Genomic DNA, 27959 nt, shown 5'->3' with positions numbered 1-27959 from the left:
AAAACAAAGACATAAAAAGGCCCAGAAACATCCTTTTAATTCAGACATGAAGTGTATTGACCTGGATGCGGACACAGCACTAAACGGACATGGAAAAAACGGTGTCTTAAATACAGCAGATAACGGCATGTACAACTCAAAGCCTTCTGAGCATTGAGAAACAATGTGCGTATGCCATTTGTGAGAGTGTCTCCACATCTGAAACATTCTAGAAACCTGACACAGTCGTTGTAACACACATCACAAATACAGAAGATATGGCATTATTTTAAACATGGGTGCACAAGGATTTGCACCAATGGAAATGAAATTCACTGTGAAGACATACTGAGGCAAAGCTTTCTTTGTTTTATTCTTTGCTGCATCAACGCAAATGCTTTTTCACTTTGGTCACCAACCACTGAAAAGTACTGACATCAACATCCGTTCAAGTTAAGAGCATGTTGGTCCAGTTCAGTAAATACGAAGTCATGTTAACACACATATACACTGGTTCAAGGCTCACGGGTGGCCAGTTTAACTGCGCTTACACAATCCAAAGCCCAGCTTTGGTTCCTGCTTAAGCAACACATGACATATACCTGTCTGATACTGTGAACACCAGTGGCAGCTGCATAAGACTGCACTGTAGAGGGCGCCGTGGAGCAGGACGCTTGTTGACGATTCAGCATTCAAGCACTTAGTGAGGAAACCAGCAAACTCCCAAGAAACAAAATGGCCGACAAAGGGTGCTGGCATTCTTCTGTATAGTTTACGTGGCTAGGTCTCTCTGTCATGCACCGTGCTTGGGTCAGTAGAGTCCGTCGTCCAGAGAACCTTTGATCTGCCAGATCCTGACCGTGCGGTCTCTGCAACAACACAAATGCAACAGTGCATACAAAGGATGTGTGTGAACGTGAGTGCCGAAGAGTTTGTTTGTGGAGTATCTGTAGGTGTGTGTGTGTGTGTGTGTGTGTAGGGCTCACTCTGACGCGGTGAAGAGATGAGTGCTGTTGGCAGAGAGGCCGTTGATGGCACCGTCATGGCCCCTCAGCTCTCCCAGAGGTCTGAGTGTCTCCGAGTGCCACACCTTCAGCAGGCCTCCTCTGCACGCGCTCAGTAGGACCCTGGAGGCTGGCACCAGAGCTAGGGCACTTACACAGTCTGAGTGCACTTTGTCCACCTGCTGCTGAGTGCACAACACACACACACACATCCTCATAACTTTGCTTTCATACCTTATAGGGTCCTACATCACATGCATTATATATGTAATTAGCCATAGCTAATAAACATTGGCTGTGTTCGAAATAGATTACTACATACTGGATACTGCATACTGGACTCAGTATATACTGGATACTGCATACTGGTCCTCGTAGTAGTATGCAGTACAGTTTCCAGTATGCGACAAAAGCAAAGCACACTACGGGGTCACGTGAACGTAGCGTTGCATGATGGGATGCAGTACACCACGAAGATAGCTCTGTTCGCGTACTGGAATATTTTGCGGAAGTAGTAAGTCATCCGGGTATGTTTCGCGTACTGGAAATTTTCATTTTGGTCACATACTGCATACGGCATACTGATTTGGGGCTCGATCAGTACGCCAGTAGTATGTAGTAGACTATTTCGAACACAGCCATTGTCTTGGCCTACCCTTAAACATAAGCCTAGCCTTAACTTCAGTAAGCCTTTCAGTGTACCCACACCCACACACATTCAGATAAAGAGAAAAACTCTGTTTTTAGTACAATGTATCCCTCTCTTTCACATTATGAGTTAAAAAGAAAAGACCTAAGTACGATCTAAGCATATATAAATTGAGCATTAATGTGTAGACACAAGGAAGGAACTGCTGGGGAGGTCTCTAGGAGATTTGCTGAACCCTTCAGTAGCCTAAAATGAACTTGTGAAGGCTTTGAATGTTTCCATATGTTAACCACTATTAGTGTGGCCCAAACACCAACATGTTCAATCAAGAACAGGCCGGTAAGTCTGTCCATGATGACAACTGTATTTCTTTATCCCTCTGTCTCTTCGCCTGTCTCTATCTGCTCCTCCCCCCCCCCCCTCTCTCTCTCTCTCTCTCTCTCTCTCTCTCTCCCTCTGTCATCCCCTCGTACCCGCTGGAGCAGTTTGCGGGACAGGTCCCATCTTTTAATGCAGAGGTCTCTGCCGACGCTGTATGCTGAATCCCCCAGTGTGATCAGGGACTCCACACTGTCCTGGTGGGCTGGTTCAAAGGTATGAGTAGAGCTGATACTTCCCTGGGCCCCCTCTACCACATCAAACATCTGAAATACACACACACACACACACACACTTCAGGTCCCCTGGTGGGCTGTGGTAATTGGACAGAACTGATAATAAATAGGTGCACAAGTGCACTTCATTAACATTTCAAAGCTATTGTTTAGGCTCGGCAAACTACAAATTAACTGCAAGGGCCTACGCTGTTGTGAGTGAGCTGAAGTTGAAAGGTAGCAATTAATTCCAGCCTACATGCTGGAAGCCCTCAGAGCACTGACACTCAGTCAGGAGTGCTTTGAGTGTGTGAATAAGAGGGTGTATGTGTGAGTGTGTCAGTGAGAGGGTGTGTGTGTGTGTGTGTGTGTGTGTGTGTGTGTGTGTGTGTGTCTGTGTGTGTGTGTGTGTGCGCATATACCTTCATGTTATGGTCCTTGGACCCTGTGATGACCACATCTTGACCATTCCCCACCTGGTCCACCGCTAGACACATCACTGACCCCAGATGACCTGTCAGTTTTCCCGTAGAAACAAACCTGCAGGAAGAGGAGAAGGTTGGAGCAGGCTGTCCTGGAGATCACAACGAGGAACATCGTCCTTCACAAAGGCCCAAAGAACACCGACAATCTGAAGCTGAACATTCTTCATGCAGTCCTGTTGAAGCGGAGAAGCTGAGACCACCTGCTTCAGGTCCACTGTGCCTCCTACAAACCTCCTCAGATCCCACATCCTGACTGAGTTGCCCGCCGCTGCATACAGGAAGGTTCCAGAAGGATTCAGGGCGATTTGGTTGATCTGATTCTCCCCAGGAGCGATGGCCACCGTTCGGTTGCCCAGGGCAGCACAGCCATCACCCTGAGATACCTGGCCCGAAGACCTATGACATCATTAAACGCAGGCTGAAAAAAAGGGGCTTTGGTGGCATTAACTATATCCTCCTCATATCCTCATATCCTCCCACCGGTCAAAACGGCTCCCCGGCGGGACAGCGTGGGACTCACGTGAGTGTGCGGATGCACTTGGCGGAGTCACGGATGTCCCACACTTTGACGTAGGTGGTGGAGACGGTGAAGACGAGGCTGGAGCAGTACCTGACTGAGACCACCCCGCTAGGATGCTCCCCCAGGGACATGATCTCCTGTCCGGTCACCAGGTTCCACACTTTGCAAGTACGGTCTGGCCACCGGACACACACACAGACACGTGCATTTGATCGACCGGCGTTCAGAGCATCAGAAATCCTTCAGCAGTGCGTTATTATGTCCCAAGTGCACTCAGAAGCCCATATATCGTTACCCTTGGAGCCGGTGAAGAGCAGGTCGTCGGTGGAGTCCACGCACAGCACGGCTTTGGAATGGCCCTCTGCGGCGTACACGCACTGCAGCCTGGCGGCCTGGGACCCCCTCGGCCACGTTACTGGGCCAATCACACCCCTGGACACACACCACAGGGAAGTGAAGAACTAAGGGACGGTGATATGGAGGAGTGCTGGGTCGGGGGTCCTGGGACAGGCTGATTGAGAGAGAATAAGGACAGAAACTGAATAACATTCATGAAGAAAAATGATGTCCATCTTAAATGAAGTGTGGTGAATATGCTACAGCCTCATACATAAGGGACTTTGGGATTTAGGGGGGTGTTCACCGTTAAAGATCACAACTAGCCCGATGTTTGTAAAAATAGTGTCCTTTCACAAGCCTAATGGCTGTAGGCAGCAAGCAGTCTCCAGAACAAAAGGACCCGCCCTCGTATTAATGACGAAACTAAGGAAGAGGTGGATTTGGATTCGAGGGCCAAAGAGATGAGCTACAAAAGCGGCTACCTTCGCATCTCCACAACTGCAGTGTCGTCAGCCCTGCAAGAGAAAAGCAGACCTGAGAACAGTACAGCCTCCAGAAATGCTACGGCGGCTAAGCTAGCGCAGCGGTTCACAGAGGCGGGGCAATGCAGGACACAGTGGCTCTGACCAGGAACTCTGCCTCCTTTGGGGTCTAATTGATGCAACGTTAACAGCTGTTAAGTACTGGGGACTCAAATCCATTTTTTCCATTTGTAAGACACTGAAGAAAAGAATCATTCTGTGTTAAGTGCTTTAAAATTCAAACTCATCTAAATACATGCGGTTCCATGGTCGTTTATTTGATTTCTAGGCAGAATAACACTGATAATAATAAAACTTATATAACACTTATAATAACACTGATTGGAGATAAATACCTTTTGAAAGGTTTAATGTCTAGATAAAAACGTATTCCAAGAAAATCTTTTATTACAATCGATGACTTGACGAACAAAGGCACTTCCAAACTCTGGAGTTAACGAGTTAGAGGTTTATAAAAGGATATATTTGAGGCTTTAATTAAATAAATAGCCTGAGTGTGTGCTCTGTAATGAGGTAACGGCTCATTACGCAACGTGTAGCTAACTGGTGTGGAAGCACTTTGGAGCAGCCCGTACTGTTTTCCATCTGAGCCCCTGGGCTTGTCCACAGGGGTGGGAGTCTTCTCCTGCGCGCGTCTCCGAGTCAGCGGCGAACGCTCCACCGATCTCCTCTCTGCTGCTGCGGGAGCCCTGATGCCAGAGCTGCACAGTACAAACAAGCTAATTAAGAAAATTCAGTGGAAGCAGGGGCTCCACCGTCACCACAGCCGCCATCTTAATCTCTACCAACACACGGCCGAGAAAAACCTACCCGGCGACAGGCCGGTGAGTACTGGAGGGGGACTGTAGTTCTGCGTCCCCCACGAGCGCCGCTGGGTCCCCGCCACCTTCTGAGACGCGTGGGACTACGGGTAGGAGGGGGGTGGAGAAGTCGTCCGGGGGCGCGTCCGGGTCAGCGCTGTTGGCGTACAGCAGCTCCATCTGCGTGGTGGTTCTTCTGCGGGCCTGGGGAGAGAAGCGAGACGCCACGGTGAAGGTGCCGGCCTTCAGCACACTGGACTGCATGTGAAGTGAGAAGACTCGGCCCACCTTACTCCTGGGTCTGGGCTCTCCACAGAGCTTCAACAGATCTGAGGCCAGAGAACTGTAAGAGACCACTGAGCTATTAAAACTGGAACTCTTAAATGTGGGGTGATATTCTGCGTAGCCTGAAGACAGGCAGGAAACACTAGATCACTAGTACCACGCTTTTATTATGACACGTGAAAGTGTGAAAGTGGGAGGAGTAAAACAATCACCACGGCGATGTGCTGGTGGAAAAGCTTACCTGCCCTCAGGAGCTGGACTACGGTCAGACTCATCACTGCTGCTGTCATCCCTGGTCTCTGAGCAAAGAACATAGACACCACCAGACAGTTAACATGAACACACACACACACACACACACACACACACACACACACACACGGACATTAATGATTCCAGCTATCTGAGAGGCTCCAGAGCTCCATTTGAAAGTGTCATATGGTGGCGCTCTGAGTCCAGCATTCACACACATAAATATAAGACATCAGTTGCATTGTTCTCTTACACAAACCAAATTCCGATGAAACTTGAGCACAGACGGAAAAAGATTCAGCAACGAGCACAACAAGGCTGCGGTTGCAAAGCAACAAGAACGACCCACGGCAACACTTCGTCCTGCAACCCTAAACGTGGACGCGTGTAAAGGTTGCGAGAGGACAGTAACCAGAAAGTCATTAATAAGTCACTCCGAGTACATCCACTGCACTGCATCCTCAAGTGTATCTCTGGGGGATTGAAAGAAGACTGAAAGAAGCGTCACCCCTAGAACAGGGACTAGAACAGGGACTAGAACCGGGACTAGAACAGACGGACGCCCGTAACCCCCGAACCCCGTTAGTGTACTAAAGAGAAGCAGCATCCAGAGTTTCTTCAGTCAGGTTTTAGGAAGTCTGAGCACTTTAAGGGGCAGGCAGTCGTCATGCACGTGGAGGTCACCGGTGCGGCCTCTGGTTAGTGCGAGGGAGGCACATGCACTATTGCACTGCTGCAGGGTGAACGCGGGGGGGGAGGGGGGGGGGGGGGGCTCTACTTACCGGCCGCGCTGCTACCCAGCTCTGTTTAAGTTCGGGTGACAAAGAGACAAAAGCAAATGAAGATGAACCTTGGAAGATGTAGGCGGGGCGTAGAAGATGAGACCCATGCCTGGTGCTGGATGGTGCATGTGTGTGTGTGTGTGTGTTTGTGTGTTTGTGTGTGTGTGGCACCTTGCAGCGCGTTCCCCAGCAAGGCGTCCAACTCCGGGTTCAGCTCAGCTTTCTCCTTCAGCATATGGAAGAGCAGCTGGTTCTGGGCGGCGCTGTTGATTTCCGTCTGCTTGAGGCGGCCCTCCATCACCTTGACCTGAGCCTCCTTCTGTGCCGCCTGCAGGCCCTGTGGGTGGTGGTGGAGGCACGTTTAGCACCGCCTGGGTGTAGCGCTTCAGCTCAGCCATCTGTAGTCTGACAATGATTCTCTCCACATCAGGGAACCAGGGATGGGCTAGCAAATCAGTGATCACTGCGAATATTCGGTGAAGTGGTCAGTAGCTACTCGGCCACCGCTTTCTGTTAGATGTGATATAAAGTGTGTACTAGCTCCACTGTGAAAAAAGTGTAGTGTAGATGTAAGTGTAGGTGTGTGCTAGCTATGCGCTAGCTCGACTGTGATGTTGTAGATGTAAAAAGGTGAGTGCTAGCTATGCGCTAGCTCGACTGTGATGTTGTAGATGTAAAAAGGTGTGTGCTAGCTATGCGCTAGCTCGACTGTTATGTTGTAGATGTAAAAAGGTGAGTGCTAGCTATGTGCTAGCTCGACTGTTGTAGAGGTTGAGGGTGTGTGCTAGCCTGACTGTAATGTTGTAGAGGTTGAGGGTGTGTGCTAGCTTTCTGCTAGCCCGACTGTGATGTAGAGGTTGAGGGTGTGTGCTGGCACTACTGTGATGTTGTAGAGGTTGAGGGTGTGTGCTAGCTTAGTGCTAGCCTGACTGTGATGTAGAGGTTGAGGGTGTGTGCTAGCCTGACTGTAATGTAGAGGTTGAGGGTGTGTGCTGGCACTACTGTGATGTTGTAGAGGTTGAGGGTGTGTGCTAGCTTAGTGCTAGCCTGACTGTGATGTAGAGGTTGAGGGTGTGTGCTAGCCTGACTGTGATGTAGAGGTTGAGGGTGGGTGCTGGCTACACTGTAATGTTGTAGAAGTAGCTGCATCCTTGAGGAGCTGCCATGACATGCGTGTGTGTTTGGCCACTGCTGTGTCTGTGCGGCACCTTGCTGATGGCCATGGAGAGGAAGTGATCGAGGAGGAAACGGGCCTCGGACAGGGTGCACGAGCTGATCACTGCGGAGACGTCCACCGTGTCTCCCTCCTCCTGTACAGCATGGAGAGAGCACGCACACATGGGCTCAGACACACTCACGTCTTAAACATCCGCTAATATTCCTCGACCTTTTCAGACTTGACAACAGCCACGTATGATTAAATTCATGATGTGTCTAAAGCACACTGCACATGCTAAGCTCCGCCCCTCACCTTAGCCTCCTCCATCTGCATGATGTTGGCCTGGCATTCGGCGATGCTGTCGTTGACGTAGTCGATGTTGGCGGTGAGAGACTCCGCCTCCTCGCCGAGGGACAGCACCGTGCGCTCGCCGTCCACGCCGTCCGCCGAGACCTTGGCCCTCTTTCGCACCACCTTCTCTCTTCGCTTGGTCAGCTCCTCCCGTTGCTGGCCCCGCCCACACAACAGCATCACTGCACATGTCACAGCAACGGACAACTACCCAGGTAACACTGCTACGGACAACACAACTGCTACTGCTAGTTAATCCTCGTTTGTACAGATATCGCAAGTCATCACACAAGGACACTGTCTGGGAATTACATTCACTTCTGGAGCTGAACTAAAGATAATGTTTTGAGCTAATAGCATTCCTTGCTGTAGCAGATTGCAGAATTTTTGACACCGCTGAACCTCCATAGCTGAGCAGGCCATACCCTGAGGAGGCGGTTCATGTCCGTCTCCATGTTGGAGATGGTCATTTTCTGCATGATGATGTCACTGACACGGCGCTCCAGGGTCTGCCACTTGGCCCGGGCCATCCTGGTGGAGTACGCGGCCCCCGCTCTCGACAGCACCTTCCTGTGACATCGGCCAATCACAACTCAGAGGAGTCACAGGCGTGTTAGAAAGGGTGGGAGGTGAGCGGGTTGGAGGTCGGTTTGACGGTACCTTGTTCCGTTGTGGGCCGCGGGTCCGGCAGCGTGCGGACGGGAGGGTCCGCTACGGGTGGCGGGTTCGTGGAGAGGCTCGGGTAAGCTGACCTTACGGCTCACCTTCCCCGAGGCGGGTCGGACCTGTCGTCTCAGAGCCGTCACCTGCCCCACAGTAGAGAGACACCTTCACACAATGCTTACCTAAGAGTAGCCATGGGGTAGGCAGATTCCATGTCCTCCTGACAATGACTGTTACACTTTTCTCAGTGGATTATGAGTAATGAGCTTTTAAGAAGACACCCCCCTCCCCCGCTCTTTTTGTTTCTCTGTGTGTCTCTCTCTGACCTCTTCTGTCCTCCTTCGTAGAATTAGTTCCTGTTGTCTCTTCTGAGCCTCCAGCTGCCGCAGCAGATGCTGTTGGAGAGAAGAGAGGTAAAGTGAGTCATTGGAGTCAGAGTTAGAATGCCTGCTTGTACATGTGTGCTGTTACACGTGTGTGTATCGGTGAGTGTGTGTGAAGGAGTGTGTGTAGTGAGGGCTAGTCACCTCCTGTCTGCGCTGGTCCTTCTTGAGGGAGGCGATCTCGCGGTTGCGACGTGTTTCTGAGGCGCGGCTCCTGTCCTGCTGTTCCTTCATTTGCTTCATAAGTCCCACCTGAGAGAGACACCATTAACCCCTTACACTTCAAACACCACACTCACCTGAGAAAAACACCAGTAACCCCTTACTCTTCAAACACCACAGTCACCTGAGAGAAACACCATTAACCCCTTACTCTTCAAACACCACACTCACCTGAGAGAAACACCACTAACCCCTTACTCTTCAAACACCACAGTCACCTGAGAGAAACACCATTAACCCCTTACTCTTCAAACACCACACTCACCTGAGAGAAACACCACTAACCCCTTACTCTTCAAACACCACACTCACCTGAGAGAAACACCATTAACCCCTTACTCTTCAAACACCACACTCACCTGAGAGAAACACCACTAACCCCTCACACATCAAATACCACACTCACTGAGAGAAACACCACTAACCCCTTACTCTTCAAACACCACATTCACCTGAGAGAAACACCACTAACCCCTTACACTTCAAATACCATACACTCACTGAGAGAAACACCACTAACCCCTCACACTTCAAATACCACACTCACCTGAGAGAAACACCACTAACCCCTTACTCTTCAAACACCACATTCACCTGAGAGAAACACCACTAACCCCTTACTCTTCAAACACCACACTCACTGAGAAAAACACCACTAACCCCTCACACTTCAAGGGACGCATACACACACACACACACACACACACACACACACACACACACACACACACCTTTGTCTTCTTCATCTCCGACACGTCCTGCTGCAGCTTCTTCAGCTGTTTCTCGTACTGTGATTGGTTCTTCAGCAGGCGCGCGTGCTCCTTCTGGGCTGACTGGAGCCTCTGCAGCTCCTTGTTCATGGAGCTCAGCTTCCTCTCGTACTCCACCTTAATCTTCTTCGCCTTCTCCTCCGTGCACGTCTCCACCGACCCTGCGGGTACGAGTCGGCCGTCAACAGCACCGTCAACGCCGGCACCTCAGCCGTACGCCTACAAGCTCACCGGCGACTTTCAGGTCCTCTTTGCTCCTTTCCGTCTATTTCCTTCAGTTCATTTAAGCAGTCCTATAAAGCTATCGAGCTATTCTAAATCTGACCACCAGGTGGTGGTGAAAACACATCAGGCCCTCGGCGCCGTACCCATGCCGTGAAGCACACGGTCCCGCTCCAGCTGCGTGTCTCGGATCTTGCTCTGCAGCATGAGGAGCTTCTGCTCGTACTGCTGCTTGAGCGTGTGGAGACGTCGCTGGCTGTTCTCCAGCTCGTCGATCAGCTTCTGCTTAATGGCGATCTCGCACGTGATGTTGGCCAGGTCGGCCTGGAAGTCCTCTGCTGGTGCCCGTGAAAAAACACACAAACACACCAAACACACACACACACACACACACACACACACACACATGTCGACGTACGCATAATGCGTCATGTTATAATTATAATAAACAGCCCTGCAAGCATCATTATGGTCAAACTCTAACATGAAGGGACATCGGTATGTTCATTAATGTACACTGTAAACAATAACACTCTCAGCTATAGAGCAACGTGATGTCTTTACCTTTCTCGTCCAGCTCCGAGTCGGACTCATCCGAGCTCTCGTCGGCCTCCATCTCATCCTCCTCTTCCTCTCCCTCCACGTCATCTCCGTCTTCATGTTCGCTTCCTTCCTGGAGCATAAATTAGCAGTGAGATGAATGTTACGCATGATTCGTAAGAGTCCTCAACCCTGTCCGGTTTAAGAAAACGACGAGCTTACCACATCTGAGAATGTAACACAGTAACACAATTTTAAACATGTACAAAGTGTGGCATTGATTGGTGCCTCACCTGACCAAAACATGATGAATATAAACATACCGCATCCGCGTCCTCATTGGCTCTGTCAGAAGTGTCTTTGTCTTGATCGTTGTCAGGCCCCTCCTCCTTGATAACACTAAACAAATCATAATTCAAAACAGGACAGGAAATCAGTACCGTGAGAGCATCGCTGTAGGCAACTGCTAACAGCCTTGGTGGTTAGTGTGTGCACTAACAAAATCAGTCCAAAAATCTTTATTGAATGGTTGTCATAATACCAGTAAGTGGGTTAGCAGATTTCTCTTATTAGATGGAGAGAACATTTAGTGATTAAAAAGAGAAAAAATAACTCTAAGACGCATCTAGATCAAAACAAGGATTTGTATACGTTAGGGTCATACAGGGGAAAGCGTTATTTGCAGAAGGAAGCCAGAGGTCATGGCTGATGCTACAGGAGGTCAGCTGAAGCACTACAGCAGGGGCTCCACCCACACGTGTTGGGCGTCGCCCCGGGCCTGCCTCCACCCGCACGTGTAGGTGTGGAATCAGTGGACAGAAGGGTCAGAGCAAAAGGGGCGGAGCAACGCAATCAAACCTCTCATGCACAGAGTCGTCGTGGCCACACTCTGCCATCTGCTGAAGTCTTCGTAAGAGAAGAGAGAAGGGGGAGGGGTGTTGGGGGGGGGGGGGGGTGAAAGGGTAAAGCCAGGAACAACAGGTGAGTGAAAGAGCCCTCTGACGTTTCGTTACCATGTTCACGTGTGTGTGTGTGATACAATTACACATCAGCACGAGGGCACGTGAGACGCACGTGAGACGCACGTGTAACGCAAATTCGAGTCACACCAGAAGAAGTGAGTCAAGTCTCTTGGAGTGGCACCAGGAACGGTCTCTGATCAACTGAAGCCAGGCCAGCCTTCCAGAACAGCTCCGACACTGACACACCATGTCCTCGCAAGCTAACATTTCACCTATCTGGGAAGAACCGAGCTCGAGAATAGCTGGACTGAAATCAGGCAGGTTGCAGAACGGGGAAAAGGCCACTGTGTTGTGTAGCAATCCTGTGTTGGTGCGGGAAAATAGTCTCCATGCTAAGAGAGGTGGCTTTGAACGTAAACGATTTATGAATCAAGGTTGTTGTAAAATATCACAGCTAATTAATGTATCAGAAAGGTTAGAAGCCAGCTGATCTGAACAGGACTGCTCAGAGATCTAACGTACCCATCAAATCTGACCTGAATTACTGCGCTCTTTGGAGTATGTCATCTTAGTTCAGTTCTTACTCACGTCTTATCCACCTATCTACAAACACGCATATCTTTTACATGTGAAATGGAATGTTCACTTAATCCCTTTGTTGTCGGGACATGTAAACAGTCAGGACGTTGCCTGCATCAGAATATTATGTGTCTGAGAAAGAGTCTTTACCGAGACGCACAGGGGAAGCCCCTCCTACACGAGAGCTCGGCAGGTTTTCTCAGACGCCTTCGGCACGGGAAATAACCATCGTCGGGGCTGTGGTTATAATCAGAGCTGTCACTCTCGGTAATAGAGTGTAGTTACAGTGGCTCGGACAGGTATGCACAGGGAACCAGCAGTGCGGCTCAGAGCCAGCGGGAAAAAAACCTCCCAGCGTTCTGCACCGGCCCGGCGGGGCAGCAGGGGGCGCCCTCACCTCTTCTTCTTTTTCTTCTCCTTCTTCTTGAGCTTCTCCAGGTCCCTCTTGGCGATCTCGATGATGTCGGAGGTCTCCTTCTCGGGGGCGTGGAGGGCGGGTGCTCCGTACAGGGCGGTGCGGGTGGAGGCGCGGGACAGGCTCCTACGCAGGCTCTCGTTCATGGCCTCGCTCTCCAGCAGCTTGGCCCTGTGGCCCACACACACACACACACACACACACACATTCATTTACATTAGACTCTTTACTGAGGCTCTAAAGGCCACAGAGGAAGGAGGCCAACTCCCCACCATAATACCTGAGCTCCTCGATCTCTTTGATGTAGTTCTGGATCATGTTGCCAATCTCCTCATTTCCTTCACCTGCGGGACAGCAGAAAGAAATTCACCCCCCTGAACCACAAAAACTACCAGGCGAGGACTTGAAAACATCTCACGCCCCCTACAGGACGATCATATAACCTGAGTAAGCTACACACTGAACAGGAGGTTCAGATTGCTGTAGCAGTAACTTCAAATCCAGTTGACAAACTCATTATAATGAGTCAATATAACTCCTGACTCATTATGACCCACTTTGTGCCCCTTCTACAACCATCACCAGGGCCCCACAGGGCAGCTTCAACCAGCACACCAGCACGGTGTGCGTGGAGATCGCTCCCTGTTGCCCCCTGTCTGCGGCAAACGTACCTGCCCTGGCCAGAGCCTGGCTGGCCCGCTCGCTCAGCAGCTGGGTGAGGCGGGCGCGCTGGGCGTCGATGGTCTCCTGCATGGCCTTGACACGCAGGCGTAGGTTGCTGTTCTCCGCCTGCAGCATGGAGTTCTCGTGGACCATGTCGCTGACGCTCTCCAGGCCGTCCTCGCCCACCACGCGCTTGCCCTGTGTGTGCACAACACTCAAACACTCAACACTCAAACACTCAACACTCAAACACTCAAACACCCAAACACTCAAACACTCAAACACCCAAACACTCAACACTCAAACACTCAACACTCAAACACTCAACACTCAAACACCCAAACACTCAAAACTCAAACACCCAAACACTCAACACTCAAACAACCAAACACTCAAACACTCAAACACTCAAACACCCAAACACTCAACACTCAAACACTCAAACACTCAAACACTCAAACACCCAAACACTCAACACTCAAACACCCAAACACTCAACACTCAAACAACTCAAACACTCAAACACTTAAACACTCAAACAGCTGCAGTCACCCATCCCTTCTCCGCCCTCCCTCTCTCACCGTCTTGTACTCCATCAGCTCCATCTGCAGGCGTGCTATCTCCGTACGCAAGGCACTGATCTGCTGGCTGGCCCGGTCCTGGTTCACCACCACCTTGTTCTTGATGTTCCTCGCCCGGTTGGCGTACTTCAGGGTGTTCAGCGTCTCCATGAAGTCTCTGTCGGAGGGACTGATGCAGGCGATCATCACGGTCTGACTGGAGCGAGAAGACAGAGAAGAGAAACAGCAAAACGGTTTCACGTAGCTGGAGACAGAGGTAGATTGTCCTCCGTCACACATGAGCTCTCGTGAGCTAGGAATGAGAAGAAATGAGAAGAGATACAGACCTGTTCCCTCCCAGGGAGTCCTGGAGGAGACGTGTGAGCTTCGAGTCGCGGTAAGGCACATGTGTGGATCGCTTGCTCTTGTCTCCCAGAGCACTGATAACGTTACCCAGAGCGAGCTTCAGACACACACAAAACAGAAGAGGCAAAACGAACATAGATACGTCAACTTTTTATGAAGGTTGAGCTGCCATGCATGTCCTCTAAGTGCCACTAGATGGAGCTGTTGTTGCCAGCTCCAAAGTGAAGTTGAATGATTGGAAAACAAAGTCAGCCCTCTCAGACGAAATTGTCCTCAAAGAGCAGAGCCATCGATGCAAACACGTTATTCATGAAGAAATGTGCAACCTTATTAAGATTTAGTTCTTTCACTTCACAAAAAAGAAAACAAAACCCCCACTGCCACACAAGAAAACAGAAACCAAGCTTGATACAAGCAGCAAAATCAGATGGAAACGTTATCCCTAGGCACCATTTATACTGAAAACACTTGGGCGATGTCACCACCACTTATTGAAATACCTGGTTTTGTCCCCACCATTTTAATTCATGTAATTAAATATCTTGCTTTCTGAAGGCACAAAAAAAGCATCCAATGGACAAAAATATTGAACCATTGATGTCCTGACACAGCCATGAAATCTTTCAGTTATGGTGTTCATTTCCAAATACACACAAAAACTTTTTGTGAAGGGAATTTGCGACAGAACTGAACTGGATACAAGACCCTCGTCCCCAGCAAGTTGTACCAATGGCTTCCAACCTTCTCAAAACTCCATTCACTCAAAAAGCACTCAAATGTTTGAGTGTGGGTAAAGCAGCCTGGCCTACCAGGCCACAGTTGATGGAGATCCCCTCTTTGGCCCTGTCCCCCGTGGCCCCAGTTCTCTTCAACCTCTCGGAGCCGGCCAAGTCCACGAAATGAAACTTGGCGGTGAGCGTTTCAAACTCGTTCATCTCAGACGAGCCATCGGCCAGCCTGTTGTCTGTCTCGTCGCTCTGGGCAGGACGTGATGGAAGATGGGAGAAGCATTATGGGATAGTAATCAAGACTGCTTCAAGAACAACACAATGGCAGTCCAATCAGTCAAATCATGTCTGACTGTAGTAAACCCCAGTCATCTTTTTAAAAAGCTTCATTAGGCTTGCAATTTCCCTTTGATTCATAATAGTTTTAATACTACATATATCCTTAACAGAACATTAACAAAACCAAAAACAAAACAAAATTCAGTACTGGTGTTAAATTCTAAATAGACATTACAATCAATGACTTTATCAGATTTTGGCCACACAATCTTATCAACACAGAAGTAGCATGGTCTATGACTGCCCTCAAGGAGGCAGGTCTGTGGGCGGGGCCAACCCAGCGGCGACACCCACCTCGGCGGGGCTGCAGACGCGGACCTGGCACAGGTGTATGGTGAAGATGGCGTGCGAACGAGAACTCTGGACGTTCATCTGGGTGCTGGCGGTGGTGCGAGACAGGGCCCCCAGCTTGAGACACTGCATCATCTGAGACAGCGTGGGGACAGCGGGTGAGGAGACGGCCTGCCGGGTCATTACAACAGCACGAACGCGCCACTAATCTGTCTGACGTCCGACGTCCTCGGATTTACGCTGACTACGAGTCTTTGTCTGTACGTAGTTGTGCCAGTGGTCTCTTTTATGTAAAAAAAAACCGCGACATGACAACGAATATTTATTTTGTGTGCATATGAAGTCAGCTGCTGTATTAATTAGCATGGGTTTGCATGCATGTTTGCTAATGCACACAGTATTGTGTTAATTCGATGTTAAAAGAATTCAGCTAACAGACCTTTCGTCAACACCAGGACACAACCTACATAAAGCACAGGACTTGGCTACAGGGATAAACAGGGGAGGGACAGATTACAACTTACATCTGTTTACGAAACCTATCAGGTGGGAATGGGGAGTGGTGCAGGAACACATGTATGCATGAACAGAACCGTGCATACACACACACACACGCTCACACACACTGTTCTGTGACATCCTAACCTCAGCTTCAGAGGTGACGGTGCGCGTGGTGACGCCCACGGTGTAGATCCCCCCCGTGGCGTCTTCGTGGATCCTAATATTCGACCTCTGCTTCCTGGCTTCCACGTCCCGCGTCGAGTCGAACAGGTCCAGAACCTCCTCGTTGTACAACTGTAGGGCGACGAGCAGAACTTCCCATGGTTTTTATTTATTTTCACAAGTTCTGTCTAACCACGCGTGGTGTCAGTCAAGAGTCTGCTTCATCACAAGCCTTGGATAAGGAGATGATCAGACATTGAGACAGTTGGAGATAACTCAGGAGGACGTCTCTCCAGTGTCTCCAAATGCAAAGATAACAGTGGAATCTATTTCAACATGTCAACGTCATTCTGAATGTGCTGACACAGTAGGTGCTACTCACTGCCTGTCCGGGAGTTAAATTTAAAGCTTTGTTGATAATGAGGGTCTCCCACCCTTTCACCAAGGCCAGAAATAACACTACCTCCCGTCACCATCTGGAGGTCCATAGCTCCAGGAAGCTGCTAGTTCGCTTCTCAGGCTCATGATAACCCCGTGCCATTGATAGTGGATTCCTGGTTTTTGTTTTGTTTCGTTTCACGGCCCAGGAGATTGCGGGGTAGGGATGGCTGCGCTCACCTCTAAGAACTGGGCGTTGATCTTGAATTCGGGCACGGGACGGCCCTGCTCGGTTGCCGCCCGACGCCTCTCCTCGATGCCACGGAAGAGGTGGCTGACGGCCCGCGGGATAATCCCGCACTCGTCCTCGCTGATGCTGACGTCGAAGCCGGTGCCCATGGTGTACGTCTTCCCCGAGCCCGTCTGGAGGAGGCACAGGGGTGGGAAGCCAATCACACGCACACTGGCGCAACAGTTCACAGCACATGGAAAATGCTAGAATGTGCTAGAATTTGCAGATGTATACGGGCTGTCAGCATTTAGCAGGGCCTAATATGTGCTTATGCACCTGTGATGGGTAGAAGATGACTGATGGTTAGCAAGTGCTCGTTTCTAAGAGGGCTCCCTTTGTCTGCAGAGGTGGAGCAGGGTGACCGCACATACAAAACAGACTCGGGCGTAGGGGTGTGTGTGTGTGGGGGGGGTCCCCGTTGTCATGGCCACAGAGAGAGGAATGAGACGCCGGTTCCAAGTTTGAACGTCATCGCCCCCCAACCCCCCAACAGCAGCTCCTGAAAGAGCTTCACAGCGGGACCAAACTCGAGCAAAAGATGAAGTGAGAATTGAGAAGACCGGAGAGGAGCCCCTGGCTTGCCCCGAGGAATTCTCGGGCGGTTTTGTAATTGTAATATAAAGAGCTCCGTCTGAAAAGAAGCAGGCAAAGTCTATCTGACAGTCAGCCCCCATGCGCCTCTAAGAATTACCCATTAGATTCATTTATCAAGCCAATTGCCCCTGCCCCTCCCCCACCACTTTACAGGTCCCTTGTTGAAACATATCTGCCGTTGCAGTGTTGACAGAGGTTTTGACACGTGTTTGCTTTTCTTCGCAGCTGATATGGAACGAGCCGCCCAGAGAAAAGCACAGCGGTGAGCACCTTTTTGTCGTGTGACGCTGCTGCCCGGAACAGAGAGAAACTGAATCAGGCTTGACGTGGCGGTGGTAACGGGCAATTAGGAGAACGAACGCTTAACATTTATGCCAGTCATCGTTGGCGTGAGCTGAGCTGCGCTGACTCGGCCCGCCCTTGTGGGAGGGTCCGTTTGTCTTCCTTCAGCACTAACCGGTTTGTGGCCCTGTCTTACCTGGCCGTAGGCGAAGATGGTGGCATTGTAGCCTTCGAAGCAGCCTTCGATCAGCTTCTCAGTGCAGTTGGAGTAGATGGCGTCCTGCTGGGAGTCCATGTCGAACACATAGTCGTATGTGAAGGCCTTGTCCTTACCCAGAACCACCTGGGGTTCACCCGGGGTCACAAAGGTGCAAATGTGGCATCCTTCAATTTTCTCCTTCGCTAACTGTGGACGGATTCTGCCAGGAGCGGTGTGTGTGTATGTGTGTGTGTGTGTGTGTTTGGGGGGGTGGGGGGGGGGGGGGGGGGTAGGGTTTGGGAGAGAGAAAGAGAGAGAAAAAAATAGTCATTCTCGTTGCCACGGAGACAATAAACCCTCTCATGATCCCACGCCGGACTGATTAAATGCTTTAATGTGTTGACATTTGGACCTCAGGTATGCGGCTGTTAGCAGGTATGGGTCTGTGCTGCACCCTGGCAAAGTCTGGCTTATGACTCGCCAAGAAAGTGCCAGAGAGCATTACTGCACACTACACCACACTCTCAACAGGGGCTTCTTCATTACCGATCTGCAGAGGTAATCTACTCCAAAGGCTTGTTGAATTATAGAGTCATGCGCAGGGACAAACTCTGCACAGAGACAAACTGGCTGCATATGGGTACGGACATACTACAGCGGTCATGTCAACAATAACCAACAATAACCTTATAATAGGTTAAAGAGAGAGAGAGAGAGAGAGAGAGAGAGAGAGAGAGAGAGAGAGAGAGAGAGAGAGAGAGAAAGAGAGAGAGAGAGAGAGATAGAGAGGGTGTGTGTATTATAGGACTACCAGGCGCCCAGGTCACTCCTGCCATCTTATGAAGACAGAGCTTTCTGTGTTCAGAGGCAGCAGGGGAACTTAGACAGACACGCCCTGCCTTTCATTAACTTGATGTTTTTCTGTTTGTTTTCACTCGGGTCCTTCCTACCACACCAGCCCACACTGACCAGGTCTGTGTTGTACCCTAAACCACCACACATGAATGAGCGCAGCTGTAGCGATCACACAGCAAAAATAACCAGCTCCACCTATAGACACCTATAGAGTCACTGGAGTGTAGCCCCCAAACTAATGAAATGCATAATTAATAGCATAGTATCTTTTACACATCTGCGCTGATGCCTAGATGCTGGGTCCTAGCTGTGAGGGTGGGGCTAAAGTGGTAGTCCTAGCAACAGCTCACTGCTACTGAGCATGCTCATGATGTCAGTCCTCAGCTATTTAGCATCTCTGTTCTGAGCACCCATCGCCATGGACACGGATGGAGAGACGACATGGATTGAGAGAGACGTCCGACATCATGGTGGACTTAAAAAAGCGTCTGGCTCGATAAAGGGCAGGACACTTCACGTGCCTTAGAAATCAAATACAAAAATCAATTTAGCAGTCTTGTAAAAATGTGTAAAGTTTTGTAAATGCAGCGTGGCATATCCTGAGCTTCAGGACAAGCACCGATCAATGTTCTCTGGGGCTTTGGCCATGCTTCCAGTCCGTTCTTCAAGTGTTTGTCTACTGAGCCGCGGCTGAAAGTTGGAGCTGTTTTGCTATCCCCCACGACCCATCAGAACCTCCTTATGAGAGCCGCGAGCGCTTGAGTAACTGCCCTCTGGTTAAGAACGGTGCCATTCATAATGGGGGGGTCAAGGTCGCGCAAGTCCTGATCTCGCACTACTGTGGTGTCACAGCTAGGATGCAGCCCTCTACATTAAGTTGACGTCATGTTGTTAAGTAAATAAGTGTGAGGCGGTGTGCTAATGGAAAACTCGAATTTTGTGATTACATCATAAATACAGGCAGACGATAAAATCGTTTTGAGTTTAATGATCCACAGAAATGTGCTGACTCACTCAAGTGTACACAAGACATAATTTTATTTAGTCATGTGAGCTTCCCAGTTAAGCTTCTCTCCCATCACAAGGTCATATGGACACACGAGAACAGGCGTCATGATATCAGGTCCGCATAAGGCGTAATTCAAATCACGGTCCCCGTGGCACCAGCAAGCCTATCAGGCCAGTGGGATGACATCAGAAGGCACGCTGTCCCCTGTCCTCACCGGGAGACCGAGGTCAGGGGGCGATGGGCTGTTCATTCGCCACGCGTACCACGCAGGGACCGAACCTGAAACGGAGTCGCAATCCGCACCAAGACACTGGCAGGCAGTGTTTCAACTCAGCATGGCCTCCAGGGCCGTGTCTGGATCACAAATCACGGCGTGACTTACAGCTTACAAGAAGTTACAAGCACCGTTGACACAACCGATTAAATCATATTACGATGGCAAAGGGCTCGGTATATCTGTCTTGTTAGCGGCTAACACGCATGAAGAGAGAACAGAAATGTTAGAGATGTAGTCTCCCTCTGTTTTGTTCCTCCTTCTTTCCGTTCTCCTCCAGTAAGCTCCTTCATGCAGGAAGGGCGTCCTCACAGAAAACAGCAGAAGGTCAAGTTCGCTACAACAGTGCCAACTTTCATATGTCATTTGTCAGACTGGCAAAAACACAGAAGGGCTTCAGATGTCCAGATTGGTCCAGTGTTTCTCTCCCAGTGTTTCTGGGCCCCTCGGGGCTGTGAGCTGGGGCCCCAGGGCAGTGAGCCGTCTGATCCTCTAAAGGGCCCTGTGCATGCCCTCCCCAGTGCCAGGCCCAACAAAGACAGATAAGGCGTTCACATCCACCTCAGACCTTCAGGGTGGCATCCCAAAGCTTCTAATAATGTCTCCTCCCGCCAGCTGTTAAACTCTCAAACTTCTCCACAATTTGCATGTGGTTGAAGTCATTGTTATCTGCCATTTTTCAATGGCACTATAGCGGTCATTTCATGTCCTTCACACAAAGGCCCATATACATACATTAGTGCCATTTGAAAAATGGCAGATAACAATGACTGCCTGATTCCTTCACACAATTTAGAGATAAACTATTACAGCATGCGAGAGCCACGTTTGAGCCACGATGAAGTACTGTGGTGAATATGTCTTGTACAAGTATTCTGAAAGCCCACTAACTCATGGAAGGTCACAAAAAGAGCAGTTCGCATGGAAGTGGTGTCTGTAATTATGAGTCCTTTAAAAAGATATTGCAGGCCATTAACAAAACAGTTAATGGCACTTTATACCATCAAAGTGAGCCACTTTATACCAGCCTTTCTCTTTCACCTTTGTCCCTGTATAATGCTCCTTTAATACAAAAAAACTGCAACAAATTTGTGATAACTTTGCTAACTACGTTCATTCTGGAACACAGGAAGTGAGGAAGCGTAATCAATAGCCTCCTACGGGTGAGTTAATGGATGGTTTGTTTTGAGGACTCTGAGGTGGCGGTGTTAAGTCGAGGGGGAGGGGTTGATCGGAGCTCAGGAGCCCATGTCACACCACTAAACATGTGACAGCGCCACTTAGCATCAAGCCTCAGGCCTCATTACAGCGATTACTCCCACAGCCAATACTCTTGTGCCCCTCCCCTTTTCCCAGAGTTCTGTGCACCTCTTCTGGGGCCCTCAGACCTCCGCAAATCTGTGCATCATTCTGCCAGTCTGCGATCTCTACATTAACCAACAGCCTTCCCGCAGGCTAATCCAGATTGAGAGGGGAGCTTTTATGTATCATTGTTAGTGTGAATCACAGAAGAAAAAACATAGAAGAAGATAATTCTACAGCAGGAGTAACTGACTGGATGGCAATATCAGGAGGTGCTGATCCAAACCGGTTCCCCTGGGAGGTCTGTGATGTGATCGCCGATTTGATTTCCTGTTCTCGTTAACAGCTGACTCACCGTCTGTAGCGGAGACAGCAGCCCTCCCACAGATCACCCTATCCTACGTCACTCCCGTAGAAAGGCAGTGACTTTGCAATTTTCCGTCATGATCAGGCCCACTACCTGAAGAGCAGCCACGACAAGTGGACCACCTCACACAGTGGGATGCTGGTGGAATGTTCTCCACATTATTGAGCTCTTGCTACAAACAATACTACAAAGCCATATTTTTATGGATTTTAAGAATGGATCTATGAATTTTAAGAATTTTCACCATGGAATATAGAATTTTCAACTAAGGATTTCCAAAGCATACAGAGAACATTACTGATTATTGACTGTGACTCAGCATTACAGTATATGCCAGCCCTCATAATACATAAACAAACACACCTGCTCACCTTTGAGGACCTGTTTGATTCCGAATAATCAACAAGACCAGTCCACTGCAGTCTTAAATGACAAGCACATCAAATGCAGCATTTCATGACAAAATGACAGATGTTTTTGAGGTGTATATATAATTGCTTAACATACAGTATTTTGCAAAAGGTCTTCAGCTTTTATCTGCCTGGGTGCTTAACCAGCCATGAACTGGAGTATTACAGAACCCATTTTCATTCACACACAAAGCACTTTCATTGCTTCGGGTTTTCCCAACAAACCATTCTGTGTCCCAAATAAAATCCTCCAGTAAAAAGGTGAGGAAAGTAAATGAAGAACCTCCCCCTTATGTTTAAACATAAGGCCCGAGGAACACGATCCGTTCTCAGATATGTGGCGGAGAACCTCTAGTGTCGAGACAGGGCCGCTTTCTTCAGGGCTGAAGACTGTCCGACCTGCTCCTCTGAATGTGATGGGAAAACAGCTCTCCTAAGTCAATAAGTGGCCACATTAAAAGGAACGGGGGGAAAAAAGAGAGACACAGAATCTGAGCGTGAGGTTTTCCCCTCTCGACATAATCTGTGGGAACGTCAGGCCCTGATCTGTCATCGCCACTGTGATTTCTAGAATCTCCGTTTACATATGTGACATCCATTACCTGGCCAAGACGCAGGTGTCTGCAGCGTTCTGACCGAGGGATTAGCCCCGGCTGACAAGGAAGAGGGAGAGTGCCGTTCACTGTTTTGGCCTTCTGTTTTCAGTTCAAGGACCTCCATTGTTGACAGCCTGGTGCTGAGTTGTAGAGCTAATTTCTGCCACGATGAAGTGGTGTGAACCGGGGAACAGGCAGGAACAAGCCTACCTCAGCCTGAAGGCACGGGGTGACGAAAAAGACAAAAAACGAGTCCGTTCTTGATGAGAGCGCAAATTCACACCTCAGCCTGATTCTAATATTACCTCACAAACCACAGCGGCATGGGAAAAAAAGTACTGGAGGCAGCAGCTTTCTGAGCTCTGATGTCACTCACATCTTTAACAAAGCGCATGGGATGTGAAGATGGCTCTCGGTCTGACCTCGTCCATAACGACAACAGAGGATTTCTGACCTGCTCAGCTGTGTTCGTCCGCTTTAAAGAATGCGGCTTAGGTGAGCTTCTGTGGCCCCTCATCAACCTCGCCTGGCTTCCTGGGTCAGAGGTCGCAGTGCACCCGCAGTCAGCCACAGGAAGTAGAGGCAGAGGGCAGCGCGGGGCTGTCAGACTGCCTCATCGCTCAGGGCAACAAGTGGAAAATCTGTGGAGAAAAACAAGGGTCCAAAACAGCCAGTAACCTCGTCTCCCTAAACGCTCCAACCACCAGAAACGGCACAGAACTGTTGATCCAAGCATGATTTGACACCGGCTGGTTGTGAACGGAGAGGAAATGCTGAAAAAACACGAGATAAGGAAAGTTGTAGAATCCTGTCGCCATTGCGTGTGGTAAGAACCGAACTGGAATGATATGTTTGCCATTCCAACGGTACAGTCAAAAGCCACGACAAATATAAAATTGGGTGATTCGTGCCATTATAAAGGAGCAGTATAGGAAACACACTTATCTATACCGCAGGCGCTGTCGAAGGTGTGGAACAGGAGACAGAGATCTGGATTAGAGTCTGGCAGCTTGTGAATGAGCTCCAAAGATCAGACTGTTCACCATATTTCCTGTAAGGGCACAGAGTATACCGTGCACTATAACTGTGACATGAGGGCACATAAAACCTTCAAACAAGGACAAAACGCAGCACACGCAGGAGCAGCCAGAGACTTAAGCTGAGGTCTCCCTGCCGAGAGTTTAGCAAGAACAGGAAAGAGATAAGGTTAATCTCAAGAGAAACTTCAAGGCGAGTTATTCAAGTCCTGGCGGTGAGTGTCACCGGCTCTGAGAGTCATTAGGCCTCCTTTTGCCACGCACTGAGAGTTTATTTTCCCAGGTGACTTTGTCGGAAAACATGTCAGCCGAACTGACTTCCTGCACTGGAGATGACAGATGAGTTTCAGAGAAGCAGTTCTCTTTCGGTTCTTTGCTATGGGCTCATGAATATTGATATGAGAGTCTACAAAGTTACAGCAGAAGAAGACAGCAGGTGGGCCGCTCAGCGTAATCCACCCAGTGACAAAAGGTCTGGTTACAAGCTGTGACAGACACCAGGCCCCACCAATCAGCTAAAAGGACTGTTGCGAAGACACAATGCATATTGAAAAGCTCAGAAAATGAAAACAGCACTAAGCTTACCTCAGCCACATAAATATACTGAATGTTTCACATGGGCAGAGCTTATAAATCTATAGGGATTCAGCCATATTCTTCAAGAAAAACTGCACTACCAACTTTTGCCACATATCGTCCTCAAACAAGAAAAAAAACAAAAAACAAACCAAAACACACCCATCAAAACAAGATTATCCTTAGACTAGAAATGAAAACAGCATTGTCCGTAGAGCAAACTTGTAATTTAGTTGACTGAAAGATCAGTTTCACAAAGAATACCATTGTTAGCCTGGAGGCCTTCCATTATTAATTGCTCAGTTGTGGCGTGCTGGAGTGAACTGGTACTCCGAGGACTTGCAGCTGCGTGTACCCGGCGTGAGACAGACAGACACAGTCTGGCCCTTCACTTCAGCTTTTCAGCCACTACATGCACTTACAGAGATGGGCACCCGAGCTGCCTGGACCTCACTGGACGCTTTGTCCCCGAACTGAGCTCCTTTCTGTCAGAGGGGCCCAGGTTTAGCTCGTTTGTTTCAGCTAATTTTTAGATATACATTCGGAAATGTAACAAATCATTTGTGTTTCTGCCTTTCACAGAGGAATGTTCAGACAGTTGCTGATTAGATTAAAACAACGCTGATACCCAAAGACACGAAAGCAAGGATAAGAAAACAAAAGCACCAGTGAGTTTATAGATTAATTAATCTGAATCTAATCCTGCATTTGAATCCAAGATGAATCAGGTGTTCAACACATGGCTTGAGGCCAGCAGGTAGAGACAGGCCCTGTGTCCATAACAACCAACAGTGGAAGAAACAGAATCAAAGACCATGATGTATTATTTTATAAAACTGTAAAAACACAGCAGCCGATGTATTCAGTAGTGACTGCTACTGTCAGCACTAGTGCTAATTACAAGGTATCTGCTACTTCACTTTCACAAAGAGGGGCACTCAAGGTAGATTACGCATCTTGAATGATGGTGACTTCGACTGTAATGCCTCACGGTAATAACAACAGGTCTTAATCTTAGTCTGGCTACCTCATGTTTAAAAATGGAATCAGGCCGTTGCAGAAAATACACAATGCTAATGTCCTTCAGATATCATAGCTGTTTCAGGCACCTTGTGTCATCCACTATTCCACTAAAACCTTCAGGGTTGTTGTAGTGGCATAACATTCGCTATGTAAGCGAAATCTGTCAGGCCTTGGTAGGAGTGTACATGAGGGTGTGTGTGTGTGTGTTGTGTGAAGTAAAGAAGGGGATTAGGGTCTTAGTCTAAATGTGAACAGCTTAGTCTCCTATCCAGGACCGTGAGGATTAGTGGGTAGACCCACAAGCCAGAAGACTCACCCCTCACTGATTCTGTACAGACCATCGTGATTAATTATTATTAAGAACAAAAGCTGAATCAGCTGAGTCACAGAATGCTGATACCACTTTGAATTATCAATGTGTTGGACACTTTTGTATAAAATGTACACATTTTCTCACAGGAGTAACTTTTATCACGGTTATCTTATTACAAGTAAACCATATGTCATAAGACACTGGTTTTATTTCACATTTACTTCTCTTTACATTTATAACATTCTTAGTAGCATAAAAGCTAACAGGAGCAACACAAATATCCCAATATCTTGTGTGTTACATTAACTAAACATCTATCCATTCATCCACAAAGATGCTGACTGCACCTGTATGTGTTAGTGTGCTGCATTTGCTATGCAAAAAAAAAAACCGAACATGTTTCCATATGAATGTCACAGGTTTTACAAAACACGGAGGTGGGGCGGGTTACACTGTGTCTAAGTCCAGACATTTAGCAAACTACGTGCTGGGTCAAAGTCTGCCGATGGTAACTGGAGTGGAACTGTCGAACCGGAATAATGTAACGTGAGCAGCGCTTTTGTCTTGAAGCGAGTCTTCTTCAGTGACAATACAGCCCAGTACAACACACGCCCGTCTGGGTCCTGATCCAGTCACTGCAGTCCGGAACATTATTAAAGTACATTATTTTTGCGGGAAGGGCTTTTAATTCTGTTTTTTTGGGAGGGAGGGGGGAAGGGGGGCTGTCTTTGTTTTATGTTTGTTTATTTGTTTTGATAGGCTGGAAATGGTATAGACTACATTCAAATATATCGATCGTCGTATGATCGTAGTATGATCGTAGTGTGGATATACTAAACATCCTCAACCACGTGAACTGAAGAAGGTCAACAAAGAAACGAAGTGATCACAGACCTGAAGATTAAAGAGGAACCAGCTGCTCTGATATTCTGGCCAAATGCTGATGAGCTATTATTCAACTACACTGAATTTGTGTATTTCCAAAGTGACTTTAAACTAGAATCCGACCATTCACAAGGCGTTTTGAATATATATTTCTCATAAAGATGTTTAAAGCCGTTTACATCAAAGATGAAGCCAAATAAATGTAAGATATGATCATGTTGCCATAACAGGTACATTACAAAGAGGCGTGACCCACACCAGCATCAGCGTGAGAACAGCGGCAATTCTGCAGGTTCTCGCCCCTACCTTAGAGCCACCCCCACGGAACTGTCGTCCGGTCCGCTCATCCTAACCGATCCGGACCCTTAATAACCCCAAAATAATCCCAAGGTGTTTTTTTTTGTCCTTAGCATGTATCGGCGTCGCTCCACTGGTGCTCGGCTCGGTTCGGTTCCTCTTATTCTACCATTTCACTCCAGATGGGAGAATAAAGGACGCAGACGTTTCATTTGTTGCTGGAAATAATCGTGATTCGGTCATCGCGCGGTCCGGAGTGCTGCATGTTCAATGACACCGAGCCCAGCTGAGCGTCTCGGCTCCGTCCGTCTGCGTGGTCCCCCGGGCCCGGCGCGTCATCAGGCCACGCCCCTGGGCGCCAGGCCACGCCCCTACAGGCCCGCATCAACAGCGCGCGCTTTGTTTATCTCTGTCAATTGCTTTGATTCATTGATTCAGCTTTCAAATCAGTTAAATTACAGGGCGTTATATACCACGTGGTTCTGATTCTTTTAGCAAGCCGATGGGGCACGTGTGCAACGACTGCGATTATGTTTATCCTGTATGAATCATTAATTAGATGTTTTAGTATTAGACGTTTGTTAAGGAAACCCTTGGTCCATGTTACCTGGATGTGCAGATAAGATGTGCAGATAAGGTCTTCAGCGTTATTCATAGGCAGCAATACGACGTGTGGGCTCTCCTTTTTAAACCCGTTCATTATGTTGAAATCAGTGCCACTCTGTCAGTCGGTACTGCGCGGTTCGACAATAGTTCATTGACTGGGTTAAGCTATATCACCCGATTTTGACATTACATTAAAGAATTTAGACATGCAGGCCAGAGAAGAAACCGATCGGGTATCGCCATGGCTTCAATACATTTAACAAAAGAAATGCGCAAAAGAAATGAAAGATTTCCTCTTCCAACCAATAGAGGGCGCTTTATGTACAGTATTGTGCAGTTCTGCAGTACGTGGGAATTACATAGGCAGTTCATTTATTCAGATTATTCATTTTTTTCATGTGTTCTACTGAATGGATAAGGCTCTGAATGGCTGTTAATTTCCTTTATCTCTTTCAACATTTGTCTTTTAACAAATGCTAAACTGAATGACTATGAAGTATGAACACTGTACAGGCAATCTGGTACCTGTACATCACGTTTGCTCATGAACAATTACGT

At 48.6% G+C, this 27959-nt stretch overlaps 1 protein-coding gene across 9 annotated transcripts; it reads right to left on the bottom strand.

The window, feature by feature from the left end:
• Positions 1-19: 19 nt before the first annotated feature.
• On the bottom strand, positions 20-27121 carry LOC143514027 (kinesin-like protein KIF21A). Of its 9 annotated transcripts, none has more exons than XM_077004754.1 (36): positions 26805-27121; positions 17849-18071; positions 16725-16907; positions 16089-16238; positions 15447-15578; positions 14895-15062; positions 14067-14182; positions 13741-13936; positions 13168-13357; positions 12777-12840; positions 12479-12667; positions 11399-11446; positions 10864-10939; positions 10565-10673; positions 10147-10338; positions 9740-9939; positions 8931-9038; positions 8730-8798; positions 8401-8546; positions 8166-8310; positions 7702-7896; positions 7439-7540; positions 6402-6567; positions 6231-6251; positions 5438-5495; positions 5200-5254; positions 4922-5115; positions 4687-4812; positions 4052-4084; positions 3526-3662; positions 3231-3405; positions 2942-3106; positions 2648-2765; positions 2106-2276; positions 966-1165; positions 20-848 (listed from the first exon to the last, which is right to left on the bottom strand). In XM_077004754.1, the coding sequence occupies exons 1-36, from the start codon at positions 26843-26845 to the stop codon at positions 791-793; spliced, it is 4719 nt and encodes a 1572-aa protein (XP_076860869.1). In that variant the 5' UTR covers positions 26846-27121; the 3' UTR covers positions 20-790. The 9 variants fall into 9 exon arrangements, with proteins under 9 accessions (XP_076860869.1, XP_076860870.1, XP_076860874.1 ...); XM_077004755.1 differs by having other exon boundaries at positions 10147-10335; XM_077004759.1 differs by lacking the exon at positions 4052-4084 and having other exon boundaries at positions 10147-10335.
• Positions 27122-27959: the final 838 nt, after the last annotated feature.

This window comes from Brachyhypopomus gauderio, chromosome 5 (assembly GCF_052324685.1).
Source record: "Brachyhypopomus gauderio isolate BG-103 chromosome 5, BGAUD_0.2, whole genome shotgun sequence".
NCBI lineage: Eukaryota > Metazoa > Chordata > Actinopteri > Gymnotiformes > Hypopomidae > Brachyhypopomus > Brachyhypopomus gauderio.
This window is presented reverse-complemented; position numbering and strand designations above follow the sequence as displayed.

Coding starts and splice junctions, on each gene's coding strand:
- LOC143514027 (XM_077004754.1), bottom strand. CDS start 26,845: ATGAGCGGACCGGACGACAGTTCCGTGGGGGTGGCTCTAAG. Junction 3,107..3,230: donor AAGTGCATCCGCACACTCAC/GTGAGTCCCACG, acceptor ATGATGTCATAG/GTCTTCGGGCCAGGTATCTC. Junction 2,766..2,941: donor AGGATGTGGGATCTGAGGAG/GTTTGTAGGAGG, acceptor CTCTTCCTGCAG/GTTTGTTTCTACGGGAAAAC.